Here is a 26,471-nt window from a genome sequence, read left to right on the forward strand (position 1 = left end):
CCTCACTCACACAATCCATCTATCACTTTTTTAGCCTGCCAATCGCTCCTTGTCTTTCGATATTCATCCGTAATAAGATATTTTTCTTAAATAATATTTTATTAAAATATTAGTCTTTATCATAAACGTATCGTAATTCTAGATTTCACTTAGTACTGCTAGGTTTTCACAATTTAATTATATCGATTTTCAAGGGTATTTTCATTTTATGAATCTATAAATCCAGTTCTGATGTTGCACCTTTTTTTAACATAATACTAATGACCTGTGGAACTAGATTGATTTCCTTAAGAATGGAAACTTGCCTCTCGTCTGAGGTTCATCATAATGTTGGCGGTTTTTTTTCCGGCGAATGTATGAAAGCCAATTATTTACTAATGTGGTCGAGCGCGAGACGCGAACACTGGTTTTACCGGCAGTGTAAGTCCGCAACTCCTGTCGCTAAGACGCCGGCAGAAATCGTGAAATCATACTCTTCGATATCTCTATAACGATGATTGCTATTACGTTACGAAAAATAGTAATCGTTCTGCGCTGTTTTTAGACTTTTTAATAACATTAATATTTTGTTTACAACAAAATGAATGAAACAGTAGATAATGATGCTTGGATGTGGATCCGTGATGTGATGAGATCATGGCTCGAAGACCCTGGTGTGGACGAGTACCAGGGTCTCAATATGAGCGCTCTGAAGATGGACCAAGCGTACGTTGTCGGTGTAACTGATAGGGACGTTGGAGTTTACGCGGTATCAGATGACTGTTTCAGAGTAAGTCAAGAAGTATTTGTTTTTATAACTTTGAAATATGATATTTTGAATATTTGAAGATATTAGATTTTATTAGTTTAATCAAAGTGTGTTCTTAACCGCTTAAATACGTTTGAAACAGAATATTTTTCGAGCCTTCTCTACATACTCTAACTTTTACTAATTACTTTATTGACAAGGTCAGGGCCTCAAGCACATTATACTTAGTAATTTTAAATAGAAAAATTAAATTCATTAGTACAACTATTTTGAGTATTTACGTTAAGAACCATTGATCTGTCGTTATCTTTATTTGCGAACTTGTATTGGATTTAAAATCATTATCAGCACTTGAATCGATTTGACCCCTATATTTGTCACATAAAAACATATAATTATTATCTTTGTTTGAAAACCTTTTTTAAAAAACTTTTTGAGTTATTTCCTAACGGTTTTCTTGTAATTTTTCTCATCACATTTATTGCTTAAACGTTTAAAAAAAGGATTTTTAAGAACATAATTAAAAATTAACAATTAATACCTATTTATTCGATTTTCATGTGAACACGAATGTAATCATAAACTTTTATTAAATTTTTAATATAAATTATAATGCGTATTTCTTATTACAAATTTAAAATGTAATTAAAAATATTTTTACGCTTTAGTTATATAATATTATTCTTTGGCGAAGATACAAATTTATATTAATTGTTGAGTTAGTAATAAATAAGCTAATGTATTCAAAAAAAATGATTGGCCTTAGTCTTATCTTCCCTAAAGGCCGACAAGGCACCAGCAACTTCCCTAATGTTGTCTCCTATGCGCTCCTGGTGGTCCTGCCTATTCGTTTGTGCCTTTTTATATAAAAAAATCACCTACTCCTTGCTACACTGAAATACTAATCTGTTTTAAAAAAGATCTAGTGTTAACTATAAATCAATAAACAATTTAACAAACATATCTCCAATCTTATTCTGTAACTTATAGTTATAATATTACAAATACATTTAGAGTAAACGTTAACTGATTTAATTTGAATTAGTCCGACACACGCAATATTTTTTAAAACGTCACTTCTTACCTAGTGATGTGCGAGGACTTAATAAAACGATATAGAACTAGAAGACAGACACGATTTCTCAACGACAACTTATAAGATGACAAGTTCATTGCTTTGGGTCAAAGCATTAAATTCTTTAACCTTATAACCTTTCCCTAAACAGACTGTCAATCCTAGACTAAGTATTTTACATTAAATTCTGTCCGTCTCGATCGTACCGAAGTCTTATTTCAAATTCTATTTAAAATTCAGTCGTTTACACAATTGAAATATAAATATAAGTTAGTATAAGTCTCGTTTACATAAGTAAACAATAGTTACAATTGTACGCATACGTAGGCATTAGTTCATGTAAACGGTCCGCAAATGTGAAAACAGACACCTAATCAATAAATAACTTAGGGCCAGTTTCGCCACTTGCGGATAAAGTTATAGTTTTCTGAAAATAAGTTACCGTTACACTTCAACAGAAGGACTTAGACTAGGCCATTAAGACCTGTTTCATCTCAGTTAATAAACGATAAATTTTAGATTTACGTTTACGAATAGAAATATCTTATAGATATAATGAAATTCAGGTGAAACAGATTAATACATCAAAAACTTTTAACGGTTGTTTAATGTTTATCGTCATCCGTCAAATGGCGTTTTCGATAACTGGTGAAACAGTTCCTTAGTATACTATATTGTCTTTATGGTCATGTTAGGTAGATATGTTTGTGTGTAACTCATCATTCAAACTAACTGAAATAAACTTTTTATCAAAAGATTTGTTTCAGTGGCGCGAGTGTCGCTGTTTAAATTATGTTGTAAAAAATTAAAATTCTCAATTTGAGGTGAAATACAAAAACTTTTTTGACTTTTTTATTTCAACAAATGTCCTTAAACCAATAAGTAATTGCTTAAAATTTTGTTATCTAATATAATAAACCAGAAAAGTAGCTCGTTGACGTCCTAAAACTATGCGTAGGTACCTACCTAATCTTTTTTTTTTTTTTGTATAAAGCCTCCTGCAATCGTGTTCTAACATATCGTAGCTATATCAGATAGACTTTCATCTCATTCTTTTTCTGCCCATTTACCGGCAGGACATAAAAAAAATGTGCTCTATCTCGGTTCGTCTCGGTAAAAGCGGTTTTAATCACGCTATCTCTCTACTAACTATACGTATAATATAACTATTCGTATAATACCATTCATGTCATAATTATTATTTTATTTTGTAAATTAACACATTATTAACTTTTGTTATTAAGAGCTAAGCAGAAAAATTATTGTTTTTATTTCAAGTACATAGCTGTGAGCAGTCTAGTCTAGATGGACAGATGTTCAAGTGGCTATTACACGTTGTGAATTAAACTCTAGGCTGGCTACAACATAGACATTTAAGTACAAAATTTTATTTATATCTAAACCCCGGTGGTTGAATAAAAACATTGTGAGAATTAGAAGGAGAACGTTGGCTGTATTTTTCGGAAAAATTCTTAGACTACACTTCAAACTGTAGTAAACAGTAAAGAACTGCGATTTTTCCGACATGACTGCCCAGTAGAACACAGATATACATTATCATTACAACATAATTATGTATGTACATCTTATATCGAAAATATGTGTTATACCTTCATAGCGGTAAAATATGTAAGAGGGCTATTTAATGGAAATAAATATTGGCTAATATAATATTTTATGTCTGTTTCATTGGTGCAGTTGCTAATGACCCTTCTTTCTGTTCTAGGATTATGGATATACATTTACCGTAAAAAACATCCTATAAATGAAATATTAGCATAATGTTGTCTGATTTATAAATAGACGAATGTATAAGAACGTTAAACATACCTATTTATCATTTACTAGCTGCCCGGAAAGACTTCGTTTTGTCAAAAGTTAATAGTAACAATCTTTTTTTTTAATTCTTTTTTTTTTTTGTATTAAAACCTTCGGAAAGTACAAAAAGTAACTTAGCCGAGTTGTTCGAGCCATTTTCGAGTTACGCGCTTAGCAACATAAATTTTTATTTATATAGACTTGTAAATAGACGAAAATAATAAAACAACATAATATAACAAATTGTAAGATTGAGTATTATTTCATATTGGAATCCTAATGATTTATAGCATCCTCTAAATGGTGCAAATTGTTCTGTAATTATGTTTTTGTAAGAGATTTCACGAAACATCCTGCTTTACGCGTGTTTGCTTTTGAAAGCCGGTTAAAGGTTAAAATAATGCACATTGATTGACGTTATCTGAACACATTAATAAATATCTAATTATTATTTTTATATTACTTATATGTTTTATACGTTACTATGTAATTAAGTTCGAAATACGAAAGTGTTTATTTGAAAGTAGTTTAAAGGTCACTGTTACTGTTTAATATTACTCAAAAACAAATAAATAAAAATAGGTTACAATTATTTTCGTAGTCTCTTTTTAACCGACTTCAAAAAAGGAGGAGGTTACTCAATTCGACCGTATATATATTAATATATTTTCGGGGATAATTTTGTCGTTTATGAACCGATTTTGATGATTCTTTTTTTGTTGGAAAGGAATCCCAAGTGTGGTACCATGATAAGAAAATGAGGCTCTGATTAAACCCTCGAAAATCGTAGTGACGACTAGTGCTTTTGTTAATATTTTTCGTCTACTTACGTTGTATTTTTTGTCGATGTAGGTAATTGAATTCGGTTTTTAACCGACTTCCAAAAAAGGAGGAGGTTCTCAATTCGACTGTATTTTTTTTTTTTTTTTTTTTTTATGTATGTTACATCAGAACTTTTGACTGGGTAGACCGATTTCGACAAATTTTGTTTTAATCGAAAGGTGGTGTGTGCCAATTGGTCCCATTTAAATTTATTTGAGATCTAACAACTACTTTTCGAGTTATATCTAATAATGCGTTTTTACTTGACGCTTTTTTCGCCGACCTACGTTGTATTATACCGCATAACTTTTTACTGGATGTACCGATTTTGATAATTCTTTTTTTGTTGGAAAGGGGATATCCCTAGTTTGGTACCGTGATAAGGAAACGAGGATCTGATGATGGGATCCCAGAGAAATCTAGGGGAACTCTCGAAAATCCGCAATAACTTTTTACTGGGTGTACCGATTTTGATAATTTTTAATTTAATCGAAAGCTGATGTTTATCATGTGGTCACATATAATTTTTATCGAGATCTGATAACTACTTTTTGAGTAATCTTTGATAACGCGTAGTTGCTTGACTATTTTTTCGTCGATCTACGTTGTATTACTTGTCGATGTAATTGAAGTCGGTTTTTTTTTCGTTTGCGAGCAAACACAATTATCTTTTTTTCGTTTGCGAGCAAACACAATTATTATAAAATATTTTATATTTTTATTTCTATTAACATAAATTATTATATTTGCATACTTAATTATGGGAAAATAATTTGCATATAATGCGTGTGCCTATTGTATTTTACAAATGTTTTATAGAATGGTGTAGGTATAACCCCTAGCCGAAGTATTGACGGATATTGACGTACTGTGTGTACTGCACTGAGTTCGGGATTTCCGTTTTGTCTGGGAAAATTCTTACTCATTGTACCTATTTACTTAGTTCCTATTAATTTCAATACTAAAGCTGGGCCAAAACTAAAACCGCGTATATTAATAACGCTTAAATAAAATGTTATGGAGGCCAATGAGATGATTTAAGAGGATAATAATTTACAACAAATTTATATAGAGACAGTTCAGCATAAAAATTAATAAAAAATACTCTCGGATTGCTCCCAAATAGCCCTCAAAATCGGCACAAATCTGGATGAATACAGACAAAGGATATCACTAATTCGGAACATATTAAAATATAAATATGGAATAATTAATTAAATATAATCTCCATAACTATAACAATACCTGATAGCTTTGTCAAGATTCATATCTTAGTTACAGTAAATTGTATTTTAATGAGCGTAAAGTATAATCGTTAAATTAGATTTATTGTTTTGTTGATTGTAGATCCATTTCGCAAATAACATTTTTAAAATGAATTTGTAATAATTAAACAATATAATTACTCATAGTAATCATATAATAATCAGTTTTATTAACAATGCTGTAGTATGTAACTATATAACAATGCTTTTGTTTTACATTCATTTTCTTTAAAATAATACAAATCTCTTTCGCTGGTAATTGTAAAATAATAGTAAAAAATTTAACCATACAAAAGTTAACGTCTGCTTTTTAAAAAGGCGTAAGAAGGAGTTTAATATTATAGCAGTGTATATCAATAACATATTTTAAGGGTTAGGTACCTTAGCCGGCAAAAAAGACGTCCGTGACGTTAAAAAAGCGTAAGATTTTTATGTATAGTCTATGTATGATGGCTATACGGTGTCTAATATATAGTATATGTGATGATTGTTATTATTATTGCAGTTTGCTATTATTATTATATATTCTAAATAATTGTAAAAATAAAGGTGTTAAGATAATTTTGTTAAGCAGGTTTTTGTTTTATTTTTATAGAAAAAGAAAATCATAATAACGAATTTATCCCCGAATCATTGTTTTCTTTATACCTCGAATGGAACTTGAAATTAATAATTTATAATAAGAATTTCGTTTCTATCTGGTGTCCCACGACACCACGGTTTTTTTTAGTATTAAGTACTGTAATGCATACTCTTAATACTCGATCTTGCAGCCACAATGTAGTTTAAAAAAGACAACATATTTCGTTCCACTTTGTAGGTATACACCGCTATTATTTGGCGTGCGTGTAATAGTTTACTGTAACAGTTATTCGCCCATTTCATCACTAAAGCGACCGCATGTCTCGGTAACGCGTAAAAGAATAATTTCTCTTAAACGAGAACAATCGCATAAAAGTTATTAACACGCATGTTATACATACATTTTACCATAACAGGTGTTTTTGGATTGTAACAAATTTGAATTGTGTATACCTATTTGTAACTAGTGTTACTGATTATTATTTATTGTAATAATGTACACGGACATTTAGTTAAGATTCATGACTAATTTTAAAAGTAAAATAAAAACATTAATTTTATGCAGATAAATATTAATGTAGTAACTAATTTAATTAATTACTAATCTATAATTATTATAAGCCTATATATTTTAGTCAAAGTTCTTCTAAAGTTGCCAGGTAGCTAAAGTTGTAGTTTATTTAAACTCGTTAATTTTTAGTACTATACACTAATGTTATTGGAAACACGCTTTATTATAAATGGCCCGTTAATTTAGGATAGGATTTAGGCTGTACACGTTATGCTACAACTCTTAAGAGCAATGCGATATTATCGTCATAAATACACATTATTGTTATAAGCATCTATTGATATTTACAAGAATTAAACTTTTATCAGTTCAATATTTAAAATAGTAGTAATTTGAGTTCCTTATCGGTTCTTTTCAGCAAACTGTACATTTCGAATCATTTTTGTTAAGTATCCTAAGTACACGGAAATCAATTTAGATTTGATTTGAGCCAACTTTAGTCGTAGGTACACTTACCGTTATCGTACGAGAAATATCAAGTAATAAAAAATATATCCGAATACCTAGATATATCTCATAAAATACATCAAGATAAAAAGACAGATCGATGCTATAATGCTGTTAAGGAACATTTTTACAAAACATTTAAATTCATAGTTTTTTTACTACAAAGTTCGTAAATGCGTTCCATGCATGTTATAAATAAAGATGAAGGTTATTAAATAATTACAAAAGACTCTTCATATAATACAAATAAATGCCTCTAAAAGTTATGTAATAATTATTGAGATTCTAGAATACCTACATCGTTTTAACATTTCGTGGCCCGTTATGTAAGTTCACCTTTCTTCAGATAGTTCAAATGTGAAGCCGCATAATAAGACGATTAAACAGTCATTGCGAGATGTTATAGACAATAGCTTTGACTTAGCTGTAGACCATTATGGATAAATGGTGAACTCTGTTACTTCCGATAATCCTTTTTTGTATATGAAGTACACGTTCTGTTTTTGCTTTGAAAAATTTTATTCAACATAATCTTATCTTTTTTGTAACGAAAAAATAATAATAATTTAAATTATTCAGCTTACCATCAAATATCTGCATACTTGGATGATTGTTATAGGTCATGTTTCGCATAGATTATATTAATATTAAATTTAAATTTGATGCCTATCTTCTCTTTTATAACGTATTTTAGTGCCCATTCGAGTTGCAAAAGAATCTGTCCCCGGAGTCAGCGAGCTGGTGGGTTGTGAACACTGCGCGTCGGACGACCTGGCGAGTGTACGCAGACGCCACGGAGAACTACACAAGTGTTAGGAACACTTCGTAAGTTTTTTTTTACATTTGTAATATAATCTAGTCTTCAATCTAGAGTACCTACCAAAGGAATAATTGATGTATTAGCTCATTTTTTAATGTCATAGGTACTCTCAATAACCCTCTCTACGATTATTCCTAAATTCCCAACACTATTTGGGCTTTAATAGTAGATATAAATATGATGTAGGTATTGAAAAACTCTTGAAAGCTGTTGTGATATTATGATACATATTGATGCATAATAATAATAAATAAATGTCTCCCATTCAATGGCCCTTAGCAGGATTTACTCCTGTGTGCCCAGACCACGATAAATCTATTATACATATACATTTGAACGAAGTAACTTGTCTCATACTTCCGCTGTGTGGTTACGGCAGTAAAGAATATAGCCACCTCCTCTCTTCCCGTGGGTGTCGTAGGAGGCGACTAAGGGATAACACAGTTCCACTACCACCTCGGAACTTAAAAAGCCGACCGATGGCGGGATAGCCATCCAACTGCTGGCTCTGAAATACACAGGTCGAAGACGGGCAGCAGCGTCTTTGATGCGACAAAGACAGCCCTGCGGTCACCAATCCGCCTGCTCAGCGTGGCGACTATGAGCGACATATATGAGTTCAGACCATTTTTGATGCGAACTTGTAGAGGCCTATGTCCAGCAGTGGACTGCGATGGGCTGAAGTGATGATGATGTGATGGAACTTGTCTTATACAATGAGTATTATCTCTTAATCTTAATAAATTATTTTTAAAATAAAATTAATAAAATATTATATTGTAACGGTATTGTTAAATGTGGTACAACACTAACAAATTTAGATCAATATTTTAGTCAGAAAGTCATGTAAATCTAAGACATTTATAAGTTTATTACGCAACACACGTTTCTTTACATATTTACGCGGTAAAAGAAATTGCAAAACTCTGATGGAATAGTTAACGTGACTTGATTTTACTTCAGAGATAAAATCTCTACTTTCTACTGTTTAATATTGTCGATAAAGAATCACATTGAAGACTGAGTCTTATTTATTTGTAATCGAAGAATTTAGCAAAACTTTCATAATAAATCAAAACTTGGTTTAATAAATAATGTGTACGAGTGTGCCAACGTACGGCCTTTAAAAAATAATATTGCGTATGACAAGCTACTGCGTGCTGTGTGGCTACGGCACTAAAGAATTTAGCCACCCCCTCTCTTCCCGTGGGTGTCGTAAGAGGCGACTAAGGGATAACAAGGTTCCACAACCATCTTGGAACTTAAGAAGCCGACCGATGGCGGGATAACTATCCAACTGCTGGCTTTGAAATACACAGGCCGAAGACGGGCAGCAGCGTCTTTGGTGCGACAAAGCCAGTACTGCGGTCACCAACCCGCCTGCCCAGCGTGGTGACTATGGGTAAAACACATGAGTTCACGTTATTTTTGGCGTAAACTTGTGGAGGCCTATGTCCAGCAGTGGACTGTATAGGCTGTAATGATGTAATGATGATGATGACAAGCTTACTATTTTTTTTATAATTTACCTTAAATAAATCAACAGAATGTCGTATCAAATCATAAGTTGTTTATGACAATCTTGACATTTTATGGATTGTTTGCTGATTCTTTAAAAATAGGCATATTTTTATTTAAATTTTATTTTACATAAAATAGTTTTATAGTAGGTATATTATTTTGATATGTACTCGATTGCCAATACTTGACAGTTATCCCTTACTCCATTCTTACCTTCTTCTCCCCTTATCTACATTCAAGAGAATGTAAGGGGAGAAGGAGGTAAGGATAAGAAGGTAAGACTTCTCTAGAGTTGCAAATTATGCAAAACGTAATCAGTTACCATCTCTCGCTTATTACGTTAAAAATGAATGCCTATTGTTATTAACAACAGAATATAATTTATAATTTGTCGTTTTCTCAGCTCTTAGGTTCTTGGGTCAAACGATTGCTTCCTTGATTAAAGATGATATTAGTCCTCAAGTCACTGATGGCGATTTCCGCTGCGTGGGAATCATATTTCGCTTATCAATACACGTTCACTAATATTATAACAGAGGTAGACACTCAATGCATTGTTTTAGATTTTAATGCTATCCATTATTCGATTAAATACATAACTTTTAAGTAAATTTGTAGTCTAAAACGCGATGCTCTGGCTTAAAATTTGGTAAAATAGTAGCAGTAGAAAAAGAAAAAAAAAACTCTACTATTTGCTAACGACACGTTGGCGCAGAAGTAAAGTAGTAAGAAGTAATTGACTGTTGTGCTAGCTGTCACATGTTCGATATTTACAAATGTTGCTACTTGGGTTTTTGATAAAAAGTAGGTTGCGAATAGACTAAAATTTTTCCCTTTGACGAAAGTATTTTTTGCTATTTATAAAATGATTTTTCCAGAGGCTTGCTGTGTCAATTAAGACCAAACTTAGGAGAGTTTGGGGTATACACTTTAAATGCGACCGGCGATGGGTGTAACATACGCACTGACAAAGAGCCTGTCGATATATATATGCGTAAGTATAAATTTTGTTGTCATTAAAATTGCGTATATGTATATTATTTCGCTAGAAATGATTATTAGACCTTATCACCATTGCGGGGTGAGTATTTTCGGAATGCTTAGTACCTATACTCTTACTCAATAATTATTCTAAATAAAGCTTAATTTTGAAAGTGGAAACGTATATACAACATTAAAATACATACATTATAATTATGCATAAACATTTACATTACGATTGTTATACGATTACGACGTAGGTATTTAGCGGCATAAAACATTGCTTGAGACGTTGCTTAAAGCTTTTTAAATAATGTTAGTAAATAAAATAAAAATAATTTAAAATGTATAGCTGATACTACTTATGCATTTATTTATTTATTTTATTTTATTTATATAGATACTAATAAAATAAACTGTGTTTTTATTACAATACCTTATAAAATCATCAGCAGAACGAAATTAAAACTCCAATAAGTATTTGTCATTCAATTTGAAATAAATCAACCATCAAATTTAATTTCAAGAAAAGCATTTTAAAGCTGTCAAAGTAACAAACTTTGCATATTAAACAACAATAAAAGTCCGTTTATGTCAAAATAACATAAATTTCGCCGCTCCGTTTTCAAGCCGTCCTTGACACGGAAACAATAATAAACCGATGTCCTTATTTTCGCTTTGATAGTATTAACACTTAGATATAATATCTTGAATCTTCGGTCACGTGTGCTTCTCAATTGATTTTACTGAAGCGTTGTTGTTCCACTTTTTTTCTTCACATATATCGCTCGGTTACTCGCTCGTCAGTTTAAACTTGACAGTGATTAGAAATATTACAATAACTTTCTTTTTAAAGAATTTCTAATGTGATAAGTTTATTACATTTTAATAATAAAAATTTTCGTTTCACTTACGATTATTATTAGTAATATAATAACCCTAATAACGTTAACGATATACTTACGTACGAAATATATAATTTCTTCTAATACTTAGTAGGTACTTACGAACATAATAAATGCAAAAGTTAGTATAAATAAATACATGGATAAGGAATGTCTGTAATCCATTCATTGATCAAAAAAATACTTCAATAATTGATAAAAATTTTATGTAGAACTGTAAAAAAACGGAAATCCTTCTTTATTCCTAAATTCTAAGAGGATCAAGATTTGCGCCGATAAAATTACAAGGCAGCCATTAAAACTAAAAAAATCGTTGCAATTGGTAACAACCCTAAAAATATATATTAATATGTTCTTAGATAAAGACGTTTTTATTGTAAGTGTAACTTTTTTCGATGTTAAAATAATGTGAATGTTGCTTGAACACTACTATTTTTAGTTATATATATTCAAGTTCGTTCAGTCAATTTGCCATAAAATCTTGCATATGCAAATTTAAACCGACAGGTTTAAATATAAGTATAGTCGACCTTTGTCGATACAAACTCGTTGGTACATAAATAAGTCCCTTTTCATCGATATGTTTACAACAGTTTCCCGTTATTTATAAAACATGTTCGATATCTTACAACAAAACATTACTAAGTCTATTTTATTTTAATTTATTGCCTCCTGTAGAGTTTTAAACATACTTTGAGAACTTAGAATTTGTTTATTTTTTTGGTTTTAAAATGTAAATAAGTAAACTCGATGATAATATAAATAAAAGAAAAACAAAAATGATAAATTCCATGTACAACTATCACATCTGTAAATTGTAAAATAATAACTCAAAAAGGATAAAATAATATCGTCATAAAAGACGTAATTTATGATAGAAATACGCGAAGAAAATAATTTAGAAAAACATATCATAATTGGCATCACTAATAATTTTACTGTCAAAGTATTCAAACCGAGTGTCGTTATGAAATCAATTGAAACACCTCTCAAAAATGTTTGATAACTCGAATCAGATAACATCTAGGTGTGTTTATAAATGATCAAACATAAATTGTTTAAGTCACGCACTAAAGGTCGGAGAAAATTGTGGAAATCTGGCGTGACTAATAGTTAACATTAGATCAAGTGAAAGTCTTAATTCATTTCTAGGCATCAAATAGTCTTATTAGTATCGTTATTTATTTTAAATTCAACTTTTTATCCTGGGTATATTCATTATTTTTATCAATTTCAGTAATTTACAAATTAGCTTAATTAATACTTGATGTCCAACTTACCTCCGTTGTATTAAACATAATACTAAGCTGTAATGTTCGTCATTTATCATTGTGCGCTTCGAAAATTCAATATCATTTGCATCATGCTGATCAATCTTAACTGCTTATTGTCAATTGTTAAGCTTTCGAATAAGAAACCTCCATATAATCTTATTAACATCAAAATATCTTACAGTTAGAGGGAGGTACATTCGCCGTCCTAAATCTTTTGTACATCGACTTGAAATTATTTGATGAACATCATCCGCTAGGCCCAGAATACGATGGATTTAAGTGGTACACATTTATTGCGAATGTTTCTGATAATAGAGGATGCTTTCAATTATTCTAGTTGTTTTTGTGAGAAAGATAAATATTCAACCTTGATCTAACATATCAAATTTCGTGTTTTTAATTAAAAAGCTCATTTTCTTCATTCACTTTAATTTGCGTTAATAACCAATATATATATATATATATATATATATATATATATATATATATATATATATATATATATATATATATATACAATTAGATGTTACATTGTCTTAAATATCTGTTGTATTGTCCGTAGGTTGAGTAGAAAAGATCCCAGAAAGCCATTCTATCGTTGTTTATTCTATTTTCGAGCCGGATATCTGAGTCAATCACGAGATAAGGTCTGGTATTCTCAGTAACCGGGCTCCACGTCACCGGCAGTAGTTCATTTGTTTCTGGTGTAGGGTTTCTGTAACAACATATTTTTATTAAGCAAAACTCAAAACTGCAGGACTAAATCTGTTTCACAATTAAATCATTTGTTCGTTTTCGATCGATTTAAAAAGTCTTTTATCACTAGAAAGCAACGTTTTCAGGAGTAAAATATGTTATAAAATATCGTATAGATCTATAACTCATCAAAGTGGGAAACTTTATTTTCTTTAAAAGCAATTTGATGAATATTATAAGTAAATGTCAGAATATATTTAAAAGAATGTCGAATTTAAAATTATTTCCTTACCCGAATTTCACGAAGTTAGCCCATAATGTCGCCATGCGATTCGAAATTAACTGATTTTGCACATTATTTTCTTCATAATTATTTAACATGTGAAACAGGTATCTTAGTTCATCGGAATGTGTTGAGCTTTGTTGTTGCGTATTTCCGACAAAACTAAATTCATATGCATATACTGAGCCTGCGTTTTCATCAAGTAATTGGGTTATCGTTCTTTCTATAGGATGATTATAAACGATGTCAGACTCGAAATTCTCTAACACGTTCTCTAATTCCTCCGATATAGGTTCATCTCCAATGTAGAAACGCTTCACAAGATTAGAAGCTGTCATTAATTGATTTTCGTTTAAATTAAAATTATCTCTAATTTTATTATAAAAAGGATCACTTGTAAAATAATCATTGCCGTAAGTATTAATCAATTGCAAAATTTCTTTACTAGTTCTACCAATTAATATTGGTGTATATTGCACTTTGGTCTCGTTTGACATTGATAATGGATCTGTTTCAATGAAGTTACTGATACCACTGAAAGATCTCTCCCTGCATGGCTTTAATGACAATTCCAAGTCAACAGCTGCACCTGTTACGACCTCATGTGGCAGTTGTGAGAGAAAACTTAGAGCTTCTTCCGTTTCTGTCGTATTAAGGCCTAAATGTAGGGCTAATTTTATTGCAGCATCGATATCTCCTTCGACAAATGCGCCAAGAGTTTGAGGAGTACCGCTTTGTACAATAACTTTACTGTAAACTTTATCTCTACTTGAGAATAGATGTAATAAAGATGAGCTCGCGCCAGCTCCTTGGCCAGCTATTGTTATGTCATTGGGGTTACCGCCAAATGATCTTATATTATTTCTAACCCATACTAAAGCATCAAACTGATCTTTCAATCCTTGATTGCCAGTCACAGACGGTATATCAAGACACAGAAATCCATAAGGTCCTAAGCGATAATTTATCGTTACTACTATAATGCCTTGTTTTACTAATCGCTCTGGGACATATTCACCAGCATATCCAGTCCCAAAGTCACCACCATGAATCCATACTAAAACTGGTAAAAGATTCTGAGAGCTCGCAATAGTTGGTGAGTAGACGTTGAGTCGAAGACAATCCAATATTTCAACTCCATTATTTGAAATTCCGTGTACGAGTTGTGGACATTTTATTAAGCCATAATATGCGTTATATACGTCTACATCAAAACTTGGACTTGGTTGTGAAGGCTGAAATAAGAAAATAAATAATGTATCGATTACTAATTCAAGTACGATTTTTTCATAATTAATTAATCAATTATACATTCCATATGTCCCTAATAATTCAAAAGAATAAGAGTTTTGATAAATTGTAATTTTACTTACGCCGAATGGATTATTAGGATCTACAAGAGCGTAAGGAATTCCCAAAAAAGAAGAGTAAGTGCCATCGCTTGATCTTAAGCCTCTCACTAATCCTTGGTTAATTATTACTAGCGGATCAACTCTAAGTACCGCACTACTTACAAACACAACACAAAAACTTAAAACTATATATAACTTCATTTTAAGGAAACTATGAAATGAGATTACGTAACATTGATGTGAAACAAGCGCCACATACGGTAAAAACTTTTGGAATGTAACAGCGATAAACAGTTTTGTCATAAATAGGCAATTTATCTGTTTCGGGTAGATTATCTTAGAGTGTTTTTTTCATCTGTCTTATCAAGTATGAAGTGTTCATGATCTCACAAAGTACTCTAATGATTGCTGACGTATGGTGTCCTAGCATATAGCATGCATGTAGCATATGCACTAGCATGAGTTGAACTCATCAGGGTTTTGCCCATAGTGACCACTCTGGGCAGGCGGATTGGTGACCGCAAAGCTGGCTATATCGCACCAAAGATGCCACTGCCCGTCTTCGGTCAGTGCATCAAAAAGCCAGCTGTAGGATAGTTATCCCGCCATTGGTCGGCTTTAATAGTTCCAAGGTAGTAGTGGAACGTTGTTATCTCTTAGTCGCCTCTTACGGCACCCACGGGAAAAGAGGGGGTGGCTAAATTCTAGACTACCGTAGCTACACAGCACAAACTTTACAAGTAACTTTACACAAACTTTTACATTACTTTATAGAAATTATGTTTATTATCGAAAAGCTACGGGTTTCTCAAAAGTTCTTTAATTTCCGAGACGATGTTTCCAAACATCTATTTATCCCTAATTTTGTTTTTCATCGCATAGCTTAGCATAGCTTTTGCAACTTTACTTGTAAGTAATTGGGTATTCGTTTTCACTTTGCTGCCATCTTTGTTTATTTAGCGTACGTGAAGTGGTAGAGAAAATGAAATACTAAACGCATTTATGAACAATTTTGGTTATGTCCCAAATAGTAAGAGAGAAGATCTTATATTACAAAAGCAGTTTAAAACTGATGAAATCTAGTCAGATTTCATATTTCATTATATTTATAATTTGTATATCCCCAATTGTACTTAACAATTTAACAAATTTCGATTACAAACGAAGTTGACAAGGGCGAACCTAATCTGTCAAAGATATCCCTATCACTCTACCCATAGCGTACCATATTAATCGTTATATAAAAGTTTTATGTAATGTTAAATAAACATAAAACTAGTTGTGTCAGTACTAGTATTTTATTTTTTCGATGTAATTTATTGCTTGAAGAACAAATATTTTTATCTTTTGTCTGAAGTGGAGCCATGGATCAATGAGATAAACTTGAATGTCAACATCATATACAAGAAGTCCAAAAGATCAAAAGACGACAAAATCGTCTTTATCAATGAATAAAATTTTAGCACTAACATTAAAATTCAAACTTTTTATTATTTGGTTTAGATGTGTCACGCAGTTTTACTTGCGTGATTCTTGATCCCTTCAAAACTTGCGAGTCAAAAGCAGCTAACTTTAGAAAAGTTTTTTAAAATAATTTTCCTGATGAAACTTGGTGAAAATTACTATAACTTTTTGACAAACAAACACCAAAACCAAATTTTGGAAGGCTGAGTTTCTACTTTTATGTTTTATAGTCTAACAAATTTAAGATTGATTTTAGGCTATTATAATAGTTACATGGTTATATTATGGACGTGAAAAAATATCCCTTAAAAGCTTATAAGAGTGGAGCATTTTTTCCTATAATATTAACCAAACTGCTTTAAGCTGTAATATGAATGCGGATAAAATCGCAAAGACACTTCAGTGATAAATCGTCCAAATGTATTTTAACCTATATATTTTAATTATTACGTAGCTTTTAAAAACTTTTCTGTTTGTAATTATAAATAATATTATAAGTAACATAGTAATCTTTCTCGACAATCTTAAATTACTAAACTTTCCACCAATTTATATTGATGATTGAAACGTTAATAATAGTTTATTTCCTATCATAAATATTTCTTTCAGCTCTACTCCTTCTACTAGGAGTATTATTAGCGGCATGGGTTCTTTACGGTGTATTAAGGCTCATAATATCAAGAGTCAGGAGATCAGCTAAGCTTCGGTATGGAGATAAGGAATTAGCCATTCAACAGAGATTACGTGCTCTTGATACTTTTAGAGGGTAAGGGTATTTTTAAATAAAGAACGAATCCTTCACACTCAACGACTCATAACACAATAAACTTTTATATGGCCAATACAAATATGGCCCGTTGGCGCAGTTTGTAGTGACCCTGCTTTCTGCTCCGGGGGTTGAGGGTTCGATTGCCACCCCGAGTCTGGGTGTAATATATATATTTATTTATATGTGTATTATTTATATGTATATTTAACGAAAAAAAAATTAACTATACCAATCGGCTGTTACCTATAACACAAGCATCAAGTTGCTTACTTTAGGAACAGATGACCGTGTGTATATGCTGTAGATATTTATTTATTTATTTATATTTACAAATGTTCGTCATGTGCGGGGATCGAAATCGCGACCGCAAGCGCCAGCCGCCAGTGCTGTAACCGCTGCGCCAACGCGTCGTACTTTTAAATTCTTTAAACTGTTATAAATATGTATGCACATAGCTGAAATGACAGACATTATCCAAAGAATAGTCATTGGCATTAAAAAGTAGATTGTTTACATGACCATTCCTGAAAATACATAAGTACTTGCCAAATTAGTCAAGCTGTTATCTAACAACACGTTCGCTAATTAATAATAAGTACCATATTTTTATTTATATAAATTAAAAAATTAGCCAAGAATCTTAAGGGAACCAAAAATATATATATTCTAGGATGGCTATAGTGTTTATGATATTCGTAAACGATGGAGCCGGCGGGTATTGGTGGCTGGAGCACGCGACATGGAATGGCCTGGCTGCTGGTGATCTCGTCTTCCCCGCTTTTCTCTGGATCATGGGCGTCTGCATACCGCTCTCAGTGAAAAGCGCCATTGCCAAGGGAGTGCCGAGATGGAAAATCGTTTTTCATATCATTAGGGTAAGTAGTATTCTGAAGCGTTCTGATTTTTTAAAATATTATGACGGTTAAAATCATATTATTTATACCTTGTTTTCTCAAATTGTGAATGACATTATTTAAAAAGAAAAAAATATATTTCACTTAAAAATGAACTGCCAATATTTTTTGAACTTAGTTTCTTACTTATTCGATATATTTATCACACAATTATTCGATAATTTTATAGAAAACAATTAAAAAAATTTGAGAGAAAATTTTGTAATAAATAAATCAAATGTGGTAATGGTCTACGGCCTACCGCGAGCGAGACAGCTAAAATTACATAAACATCAAAGAGGCAAGAACCTCGGGAAGACTGGTTCTGCGAGTTACAGCATTATACATATTACATTTGTTTACGATAAGGGTAGACGGGTCGGCCGACCTTTAACAACCAGTATTACTTACTTTAACATAAGCTCTGCTAATGATGGATGTGGGAACATCATTGGAGCGGGATCAACGAGCCTAATCGTAATATCTTAATACTATCATATCAAATCGATAAAAAATGTATAATTTTAAGTATTTTAAAGTGTCATTATGATAATTTTTATCTGTTTCTTTCGTAAAGATTTCATAAAACCTAACCTTGTACATACAAGTAATTTTAAAACGATCAAAAGAAACAATGCATTTTAATTGGTGTTTTAAATAACATATATTTTTGCGAAATGAAAATTTGACGTTCAACTAGAAAGTCCACAATTAAAAAAATATATATAGACAGAAAAATATAGATAACTATCATATACGTTCGAACAAACATACATTACTCGTTTTTGGGATAGCGTTGCAAAAAAGTTCGACTTGCGAAAGCTTCCTTTTGCTGCAATATGCACAGTTATGATCCAATATCTCACGAACGTGCTTTCGATACAAATTTAAAAAATATTGCAAGACTGCATTACGTTCCATGTGAAATTCTTACCTTGCGTGCTAAGCGTGCGCTCTCACATACATACATGTAGTCGATTACGCTGTGTTTAAATCGTATCTCTTTTCATCCATTTCATTATTTGTTCTTCGCGTCGGTACATTTATGTGGTCACTTTCTTCAATGTAGTGTATAGTGTAGAGAAAAAAATGTTTGCGTAGGTATAATATGGTACGGTGATTAGAGAAATGAGCCTCGGCCTGGTTTAGTTTTGATTGAATGAGGTTGGCTACATTCAGTGTGACGGTCAGGTGTGTCCTGACAAATGAGATGTTTTTATTGATATTATTGACTCATCGACACAGATTTGTAACACGATGACCAATTAAGTATTATGCCGTGATTTATTTTAATTTCTGTTTTTCGTTTTTATATTATTAGATACTAGCTTTTATCCGCGGCTTCGCTCACGTTGATTTTTTTTAAATATAAAGTATCCTACATTACTTCTAATACCTCCAAGAATATGTATACAAAGTTTCACGATGATCGGTTAAGTAGTTTTCGCGTGATAAAAGCGTAACAAACAAACTTAACTTCAAATTTATCATATTATTAGAGATTAGGGATAAGCATATTAGGAATTAGGGATTAGCGCTATATCATTTGATATATAGTTTTTAAAGTTTGGGTCTACAGAGTGTTGAATATTAGTGCTTAATGATTTTAAATAGTTCAACTTCGTTATAACGATAACAATTTCCAGTAAATAATCTGCAAAACTCAATTTTCATATCGATCAAAATATTTGATAGTTTTTATTTAATTTGTACCAGATTTAAAATATTGAAGAGTATTTCTTGTTATTTTTTTATTGTAATGTTTCCAGCGCTCAATAATTATGTTCCTGCTCGGTATATCTTTGAGTACGATCTACGGGTCCAATATGTTGGGTGAGTTGCGGATATTCGGCGTGCTCCAGAGGCTAGCTGTAGCTTATCTCATCTCAGCGGGCTTTTATGCCATCACCGCTCCTAAATACTACACACCGCCTAGGGTAATTATTACCAATAATAATTATATAATACCCTCTTTACTTTTGAAATATTGAAATAAAAACTTGTGTTCGTTTCTCATTGAAAAAAAAAAGCTTTTATTTAAAATATTTTCTTATAATACTTAGGTGAATAAAAATTATTTACGAAATAAAACATTTAAAGCTTGAAAAGAAAACATTTAAAGCTTGTTTCAGGTTTTATAAAAAAATATCTTCTGTTATATCATTATATTATGACCGTGACGTAGTTGTACACCACAACTACGTCACTGTCATGATTCAGAGCTTAATCCACCACGCTGCTCCGCTGCGGGTTGACGGTAAATATATTCCTATTATGGATAGCGATCGCTATCAGGTGTATATGATAACAATCGGGATAACAGCTTAACAAGCTCTCCAATACAAATATCCACCCCACAGCGGTGCAATGGGCATTGGCAATGACATATGGCTATTTAGCCGTTTTTTCCAAACAAATTTACTACGATGTAAATCGTACTTTATTAATGTTCATATTTTAGGGAGCTTGCGGACAGGCTCTGAAAGACGTGTTATCCTGTGTCTGGTGCTGGGTGCTGGCGGGAGTGCTGGTAGCTGTGCACAGCGCTATCACATTCATCATACATGATCCTAATTGCCCGGCGTAAGTTGTTACAATTTATTTTCCTACCTTCCGGTTTTGGCGTTAACTCTTTTTACAGCTAGGCTGAACATGTCAGTCCTATAATGCTCTAATCACAATCGACAATCCCATTATATATTCTATTCTTAATTTCTATTTTAATATCGTCAGTTCATCATCATCGGTTCAGCTTATTGCAGTCCACTGCTGGACATAGACCGCCCCAAGTTTGCGTCAGACATCCCGGTTTACCGCAATCCTCATCCAGCCTACACCGTACATATTACGTAGAAAAAAAATAACTATAAATTGTCTTGGCTGCTTCCGACATCGGAGTCGCCAATATACTTTGAAAAATTCCTACAAAATTTAAATTTAGTGCTTATTGATACACGTGATATAAAAAATATGGCAAGGTAAATTATTATTTTAGTTTAATATGACAACAACTGACATCTAAAATTTCTCTATATTATTAAGATAATTACTAAAAGTAAATAAAACAAAGAAGGTTGAATTTTATTTTTTAATTTATTTTTTAATAAATTTCCAGTGGATATCTCGGGCCAGGTGGTAAGCATGACGAGTGGATTGCACCGAATTGCAGTGGTGGAGCAGCAGGGTACATTGATCGGTTGCTCCTGGGAGAGTCACATATGTTCCAGCACAGTGACGCTAGGAACGAATATGAAGGACCAGTCACAGATCCGGAGGGCTTATTGGGTAAATAATTATTTTACAATGTCAATGTATGTCAAAGAAACAATTTTTGGCAAAACGCGTTGTACGATCACAGATACCAAAGAAGAATAGAGAAGTAGGAATGAAAGATATGGTAGAGAAATATAACATTTTAATAGTGGGATCTGCACTATATTAATCTTACCATATTAATCTGCTCCAACAAAGTGAAAAAGTTTGTTTGGGTTTTTCGTATTGTAGTGGATTTTTTGATGCGTGGTTAGGTTAGGTAGATACAGCTTACCATTATGCTAGCGCGACCCCATCTCGCCCCACTCAGGCGGATGACTACTAACACGTGGTGGCTTTTAGTCAGTAGGAGTCTGACATAACCCTCTGGCGCCCCCGCGCTGGAGGGTATCCATGATGGATTTTCCCCACGTAAAAAAAAAAGGTAGATCCAGCTTATGGCCTTATAGGTTCCTGTATTTTGTTTATAAATTGAACGTTTGAGATGACAGAATGTTCTCATCGATATAGTAATCAAAGAACAATCTCATCCTGACGTCAGCCGTCCAAGCGCTCCTCGGCGTGCAGGCGGGCGCCACCGTCCTGCTGCAGCGCTCCCACATTTATAATCAAAGAACAATCTCATTCGTAGGCAGTCTGACGTCAGCCGTCCAAGCGCTACTCGGCGTGCAGGCGGGCGCCACCGTGCTGCTGCAGCGCTCCCACAAGGCGCGCGTGTCGCGCTGGCTCGCCTGGGCGCTCGTGTTCGCGCTCGCGGGCGCTCTGCTCGCGGGCTTCTCGCGGGAGCACGGCGTGATTCCCATCAATAAGAACCTTTGGTGAGTATACCGGTAGCCTATTCCACAGTGGAATAGTCTTCTAAATCAATTAATAATAAGGTGACTATACCAGTAGCCTATTCCACAATGGAATAGTCTTCTAAATCAATTAATAATAATAATAATAATATTCTTTATTGCACACCATTAAAAGATACGAACAAAAGTAGTATAATTAGAGGAAGATGTACAAATGCGGGCTTATCGCTAAAAGAGCGATTTCTTCCAGACAACCTTTGGGTATAGGACAGCGCATAGAAAAGCGGTTAGGAAGTGTACAAATAAATGTTATAGAAATTAGAATACATCACAATAGATCATAAAATTATACATATATATATACATACATACATATGCTTACAAACTTACATACATTCACACATACACATATACTCATATATACAATAAACAAATTATACATATTTAAGTCGTCCAAAGGTGCAAAGACAATCATGGCGAATTTAGTAACAAATAGTGAGCCTTAAGATACTTTTTGAAGCTAAAGACTGATTAGCAATTTCTTACTATTGTATCAAAATGGAACTGCTACGATTTTTATTTTACAACTTTGTAGTTTTAATTAGGAGTATAACGTGATTACTTTTTGTTTTTAAAAAAATTGGTGGTTTGTATGTTCCCACTTATGTAAAGAAAATATTAAAATAAAACAATACTCATAGTAGAGAATATATCCGCCAACCAGCGATAGAGCAGCGTGGTGACTTAAGAGCCATTTCACAAAAATCGGTAACAATCCGCGAAATTGTAATATTTTGACGTCGTTAATCTCAGTGTTGGATGCAATAATGTAATTTATATTCTTGAAATATAATAGAGCAACCTTTGTTGTAGTCCATAGTCAGATCAGAATTTTGATTTATATTATGTGTATAAAATTATTAACCTTTTTATCAGCCTCCTCCCTGGATAAACGGTCGCAATGTATACTTTGAAGTCCTACTTTTCAATAACCTCTACGTTGAAACCATTTTAAAAAAATATCATAATATGTGGAATATAATTTTGTTGTCCACTATCATAGATTTTTATTCCATTTGTATCTCTATTAAACGATAAAAAAAATTTAAAGTTACGAATATTTTCCAAATAAGTACAATTTTAAAAGCGATATTTCTCTTAGAAAACTAAGAAATTTTAACGAACTATCTTCATCAAAGTAAACTTACATCATTAAGGAATACAAAAAAAATAATTAAAAGATGTAATTATTTTTAATACATTTTATATTAAATAATAAAAAGATAGTATATATTGCCACGCATCAAGCCCGGTAAATCAGTCGAGCGCTAGCGCTCTTAGAGGTAAGGTCCACGCCAAATTCTGCGCAGTCGTCTCTTTCGCTCACACGCGCCAACCGCCTGTTGTTATAGCGGATAAAACGCATTTGATACTTTCATAATAAAATATAAATAAAATAAACATATTACGAAAATGACTGTAAAATAATATAATGATAATTTCTGTAAACAAATGTATAATATAATTTTCTTTTCTCACACTATCAATACAAATAGGCATTTCAATCTGTTTGTCTTGTTATTTGTTAATTAATATGTTTGTCGGTGTCGATGTCATTAAATGCTTTTTATTCATATCGTAAATATAAGATTCATTCGTAAACTAAAAAAACGAAATCAATTTAAAAAAATTGTTTCATAAAATTGATTTTTTTTATTTTATTTTAAATTTATTGACTGTTGTTATATAACATACTTGAAATTTTTAACAAATTAATTATGTAAAAAACATTTTATACCATAGTTATAATTTTTATTATACATCAGAAAATGATCACGATGGTCTTTTGGTTGTCACACTATACGTACTAGCACAAAGATCGCGCGGCTCGTACGACTCGCGCGATGCGACCAAATTTACCTAAACTTGCAGAGCGTAAAATTGTGAAATGGCTCTTAAGCTCCGACCCTTATCCTACATGGATATAGAGATCTATGCCTAGCAGTGGGATATTACAGGTTGAATCTATCAATCAATACGGCAATACGTTCTTACTTTTCGCCTTTTTTAATGATAAAAATACTTTTATGACGATTTAGCGATACTATTTTAATACACAAATATTTATTCATTTGCTCAGGTCTATGTCATTCGTTTTGGTAACATCAGCGGCGTCGCTGGCGATATTAAGTATCTGCTACACGTTCACGGATGCCTGGCGTGTTTGGGACGGAGGGCCGTTCCGAGCCCCCGGACTCAACGCCATCGCCCTATACATAGGACACTCCGTATGCGCTCACCTCTTCCCGTTCCACTGGAGAGTACCATTCATGAGGACGCATGCCGTACGACTCATCGAAGCTGTATGGGGAACAGCCTTGTGGGTAATCATTGCCCATATTATGGCAAAGAAAAAAGTATTTATTACGCTCTGAGCAAAATGTTGCCAGTTTAAAAATGGAATTATCATTTAATAATTTTCGAAAGTTATACTTTTTTTTTATCTGTTCGCGGTGCTATGTTCGTGCCTGTTGTCGTTTATATTTATAGCTGTATAAAATATTCCTTATACGACGTATCTGTAGATACTTGATATTTTATATCGATTTTTTTAAAGGAGATATCTATAACATTTTGTAATAATACAGTCAAATAAAATTAATATTTTTATTATGTATAGAAAATAAACTACAATTTAAAAGAGTTATTTTTAAGTTGCAAAAAGTTTCTTATCTATATTTTTAATTCGTTTTTTTTACCAATAACGATATACGATGCTGCCTTTTAAAAATATAATTAACATTTAAATGTAGAAAAGTTCTAAACGATCTATCTTTAACAATCATAAAGCGAAAGATTTGTGTACCTACAATATTAAGACTGACGAATTTACATTTTGGAATAAGAAATTCTGACTGTTAATTTATTGCTTAGATACATCAGCTGTTTTATTATTACTTACAATCAAGAGGTTGTGACTTCGTTATTTTTCATAAACAAACAAAAAGTCAAATTAATATGGTAACAATATTATGTGTAGGTATTGTTACTATCTATTACTTAGAAGTATTTATTGTATTCATAACATAAAGATTTTAGTTTTTTCAAAGTTGTAAAAGAAACATACAGATGACATGAAAAAGTTTCAACGATAATTTGTGTATTAAATTATTAATTCGTATAATATGTAATTAGATTTATTATAATATTTTAATGTATATAAAGACGCAATATTTGACTCTTTTAAAATTGTCTAGTTATAATTGTTATAAAGAGAATCCCAACTTTTAGTTTTTTTTTAAATTATTTTACGGTGAGTTAAGACATGTATTAAAAGAATCTAGTCTAAATTTTATGTTTTTTTCAAGTTTATTAAATTTAAAGTAAAAATTTATGCTTCATAAAACAAACGCCACATTCGTAAATATTTTACGTATTTTTATGTTTATTCGTAATGCATAATTATAAAATTTATTATGACATAAATTTTTTATTTCAAACGTCAAAACAAAGCTATTTTTTATGAATTAAGTATATCACTTACATATAAAAAAAAACAGTTTTTGCAAGTAACTGTTTGATAAATAACTATAGTTATTGTTATATTATGTCATATTGATGTATAGTAGGTGTCTTGGTAGAAAAGTAAAAATGTACTTTGTAAATGTGTAGATTTTAATGGCAATATAATTATTAGACCTTAGCTTTGAGGTAATTTAAAAATGAAACAATCGATGTACAATATCCGACGCTTTATTAGCTCAAGGGTGACAGTAAAATCCGCAATGTCATTGGAATATAATAATAAAACAAAACGATTCAACAAATCATGACTCAAGGTAACAGTGAATAGTTTTAACATATAAAACTATCAATAAAATTACACTTTAATAATAACAAAACGACACGCCTAACAGTGTCTGGACTATCGACCTAAATGTACCATCCATTCGAGACTCGCAACTACCATCGTTAATAAATATTAAAAAAATCAACTATAAGTTGTAAATTTAATTTAGATCTCGAATGGATATTACGTTATTGTCACCCAATGTGCGGTGCTCTCATACTAGGTATGCGTTAAGTTTGGCATTTTGTTTACAATAAAATTGCAT

At 32.0% G+C, this 26,471-nt stretch overlaps 1 protein-coding gene across 1 annotated transcript; it reads left to right on the forward strand.

Moving 5' to 3' along the window:
- Positions 1 to 580: 580 nt before the first annotated feature.
- On the forward strand, positions 581 to 24,960 carry LOC123669925 (heparan-alpha-glucosaminide N-acetyltransferase). Its single transcript, XM_045603442.1, has 10 exons — positions 581 to 769; positions 8,023 to 8,153; positions 10,548 to 10,663; positions 17,234 to 17,390; positions 18,064 to 18,268; positions 20,056 to 20,223; positions 20,748 to 20,869; positions 21,402 to 21,571; positions 22,191 to 22,377; positions 24,497 to 24,960. Exons 1-10 carry the CDS (start codon positions 581 to 583, stop codon positions 24,789 to 24,791), a joined length of 1,740 nt encoding a protein of 579 aa, XP_045459398.1. The 3' UTR covers positions 24,792 to 24,960.
- Positions 24,961 to 26,471: the final 1,511 nt, after the last annotated feature.

Source organism: Melitaea cinxia, chromosome 4 (genome assembly GCF_905220565.1).
Source record: "Melitaea cinxia chromosome 4, ilMelCinx1.1, whole genome shotgun sequence".
Classification (NCBI taxonomy): Eukaryota; Metazoa; Arthropoda; class Insecta; order Lepidoptera; family Nymphalidae; genus Melitaea; species Melitaea cinxia.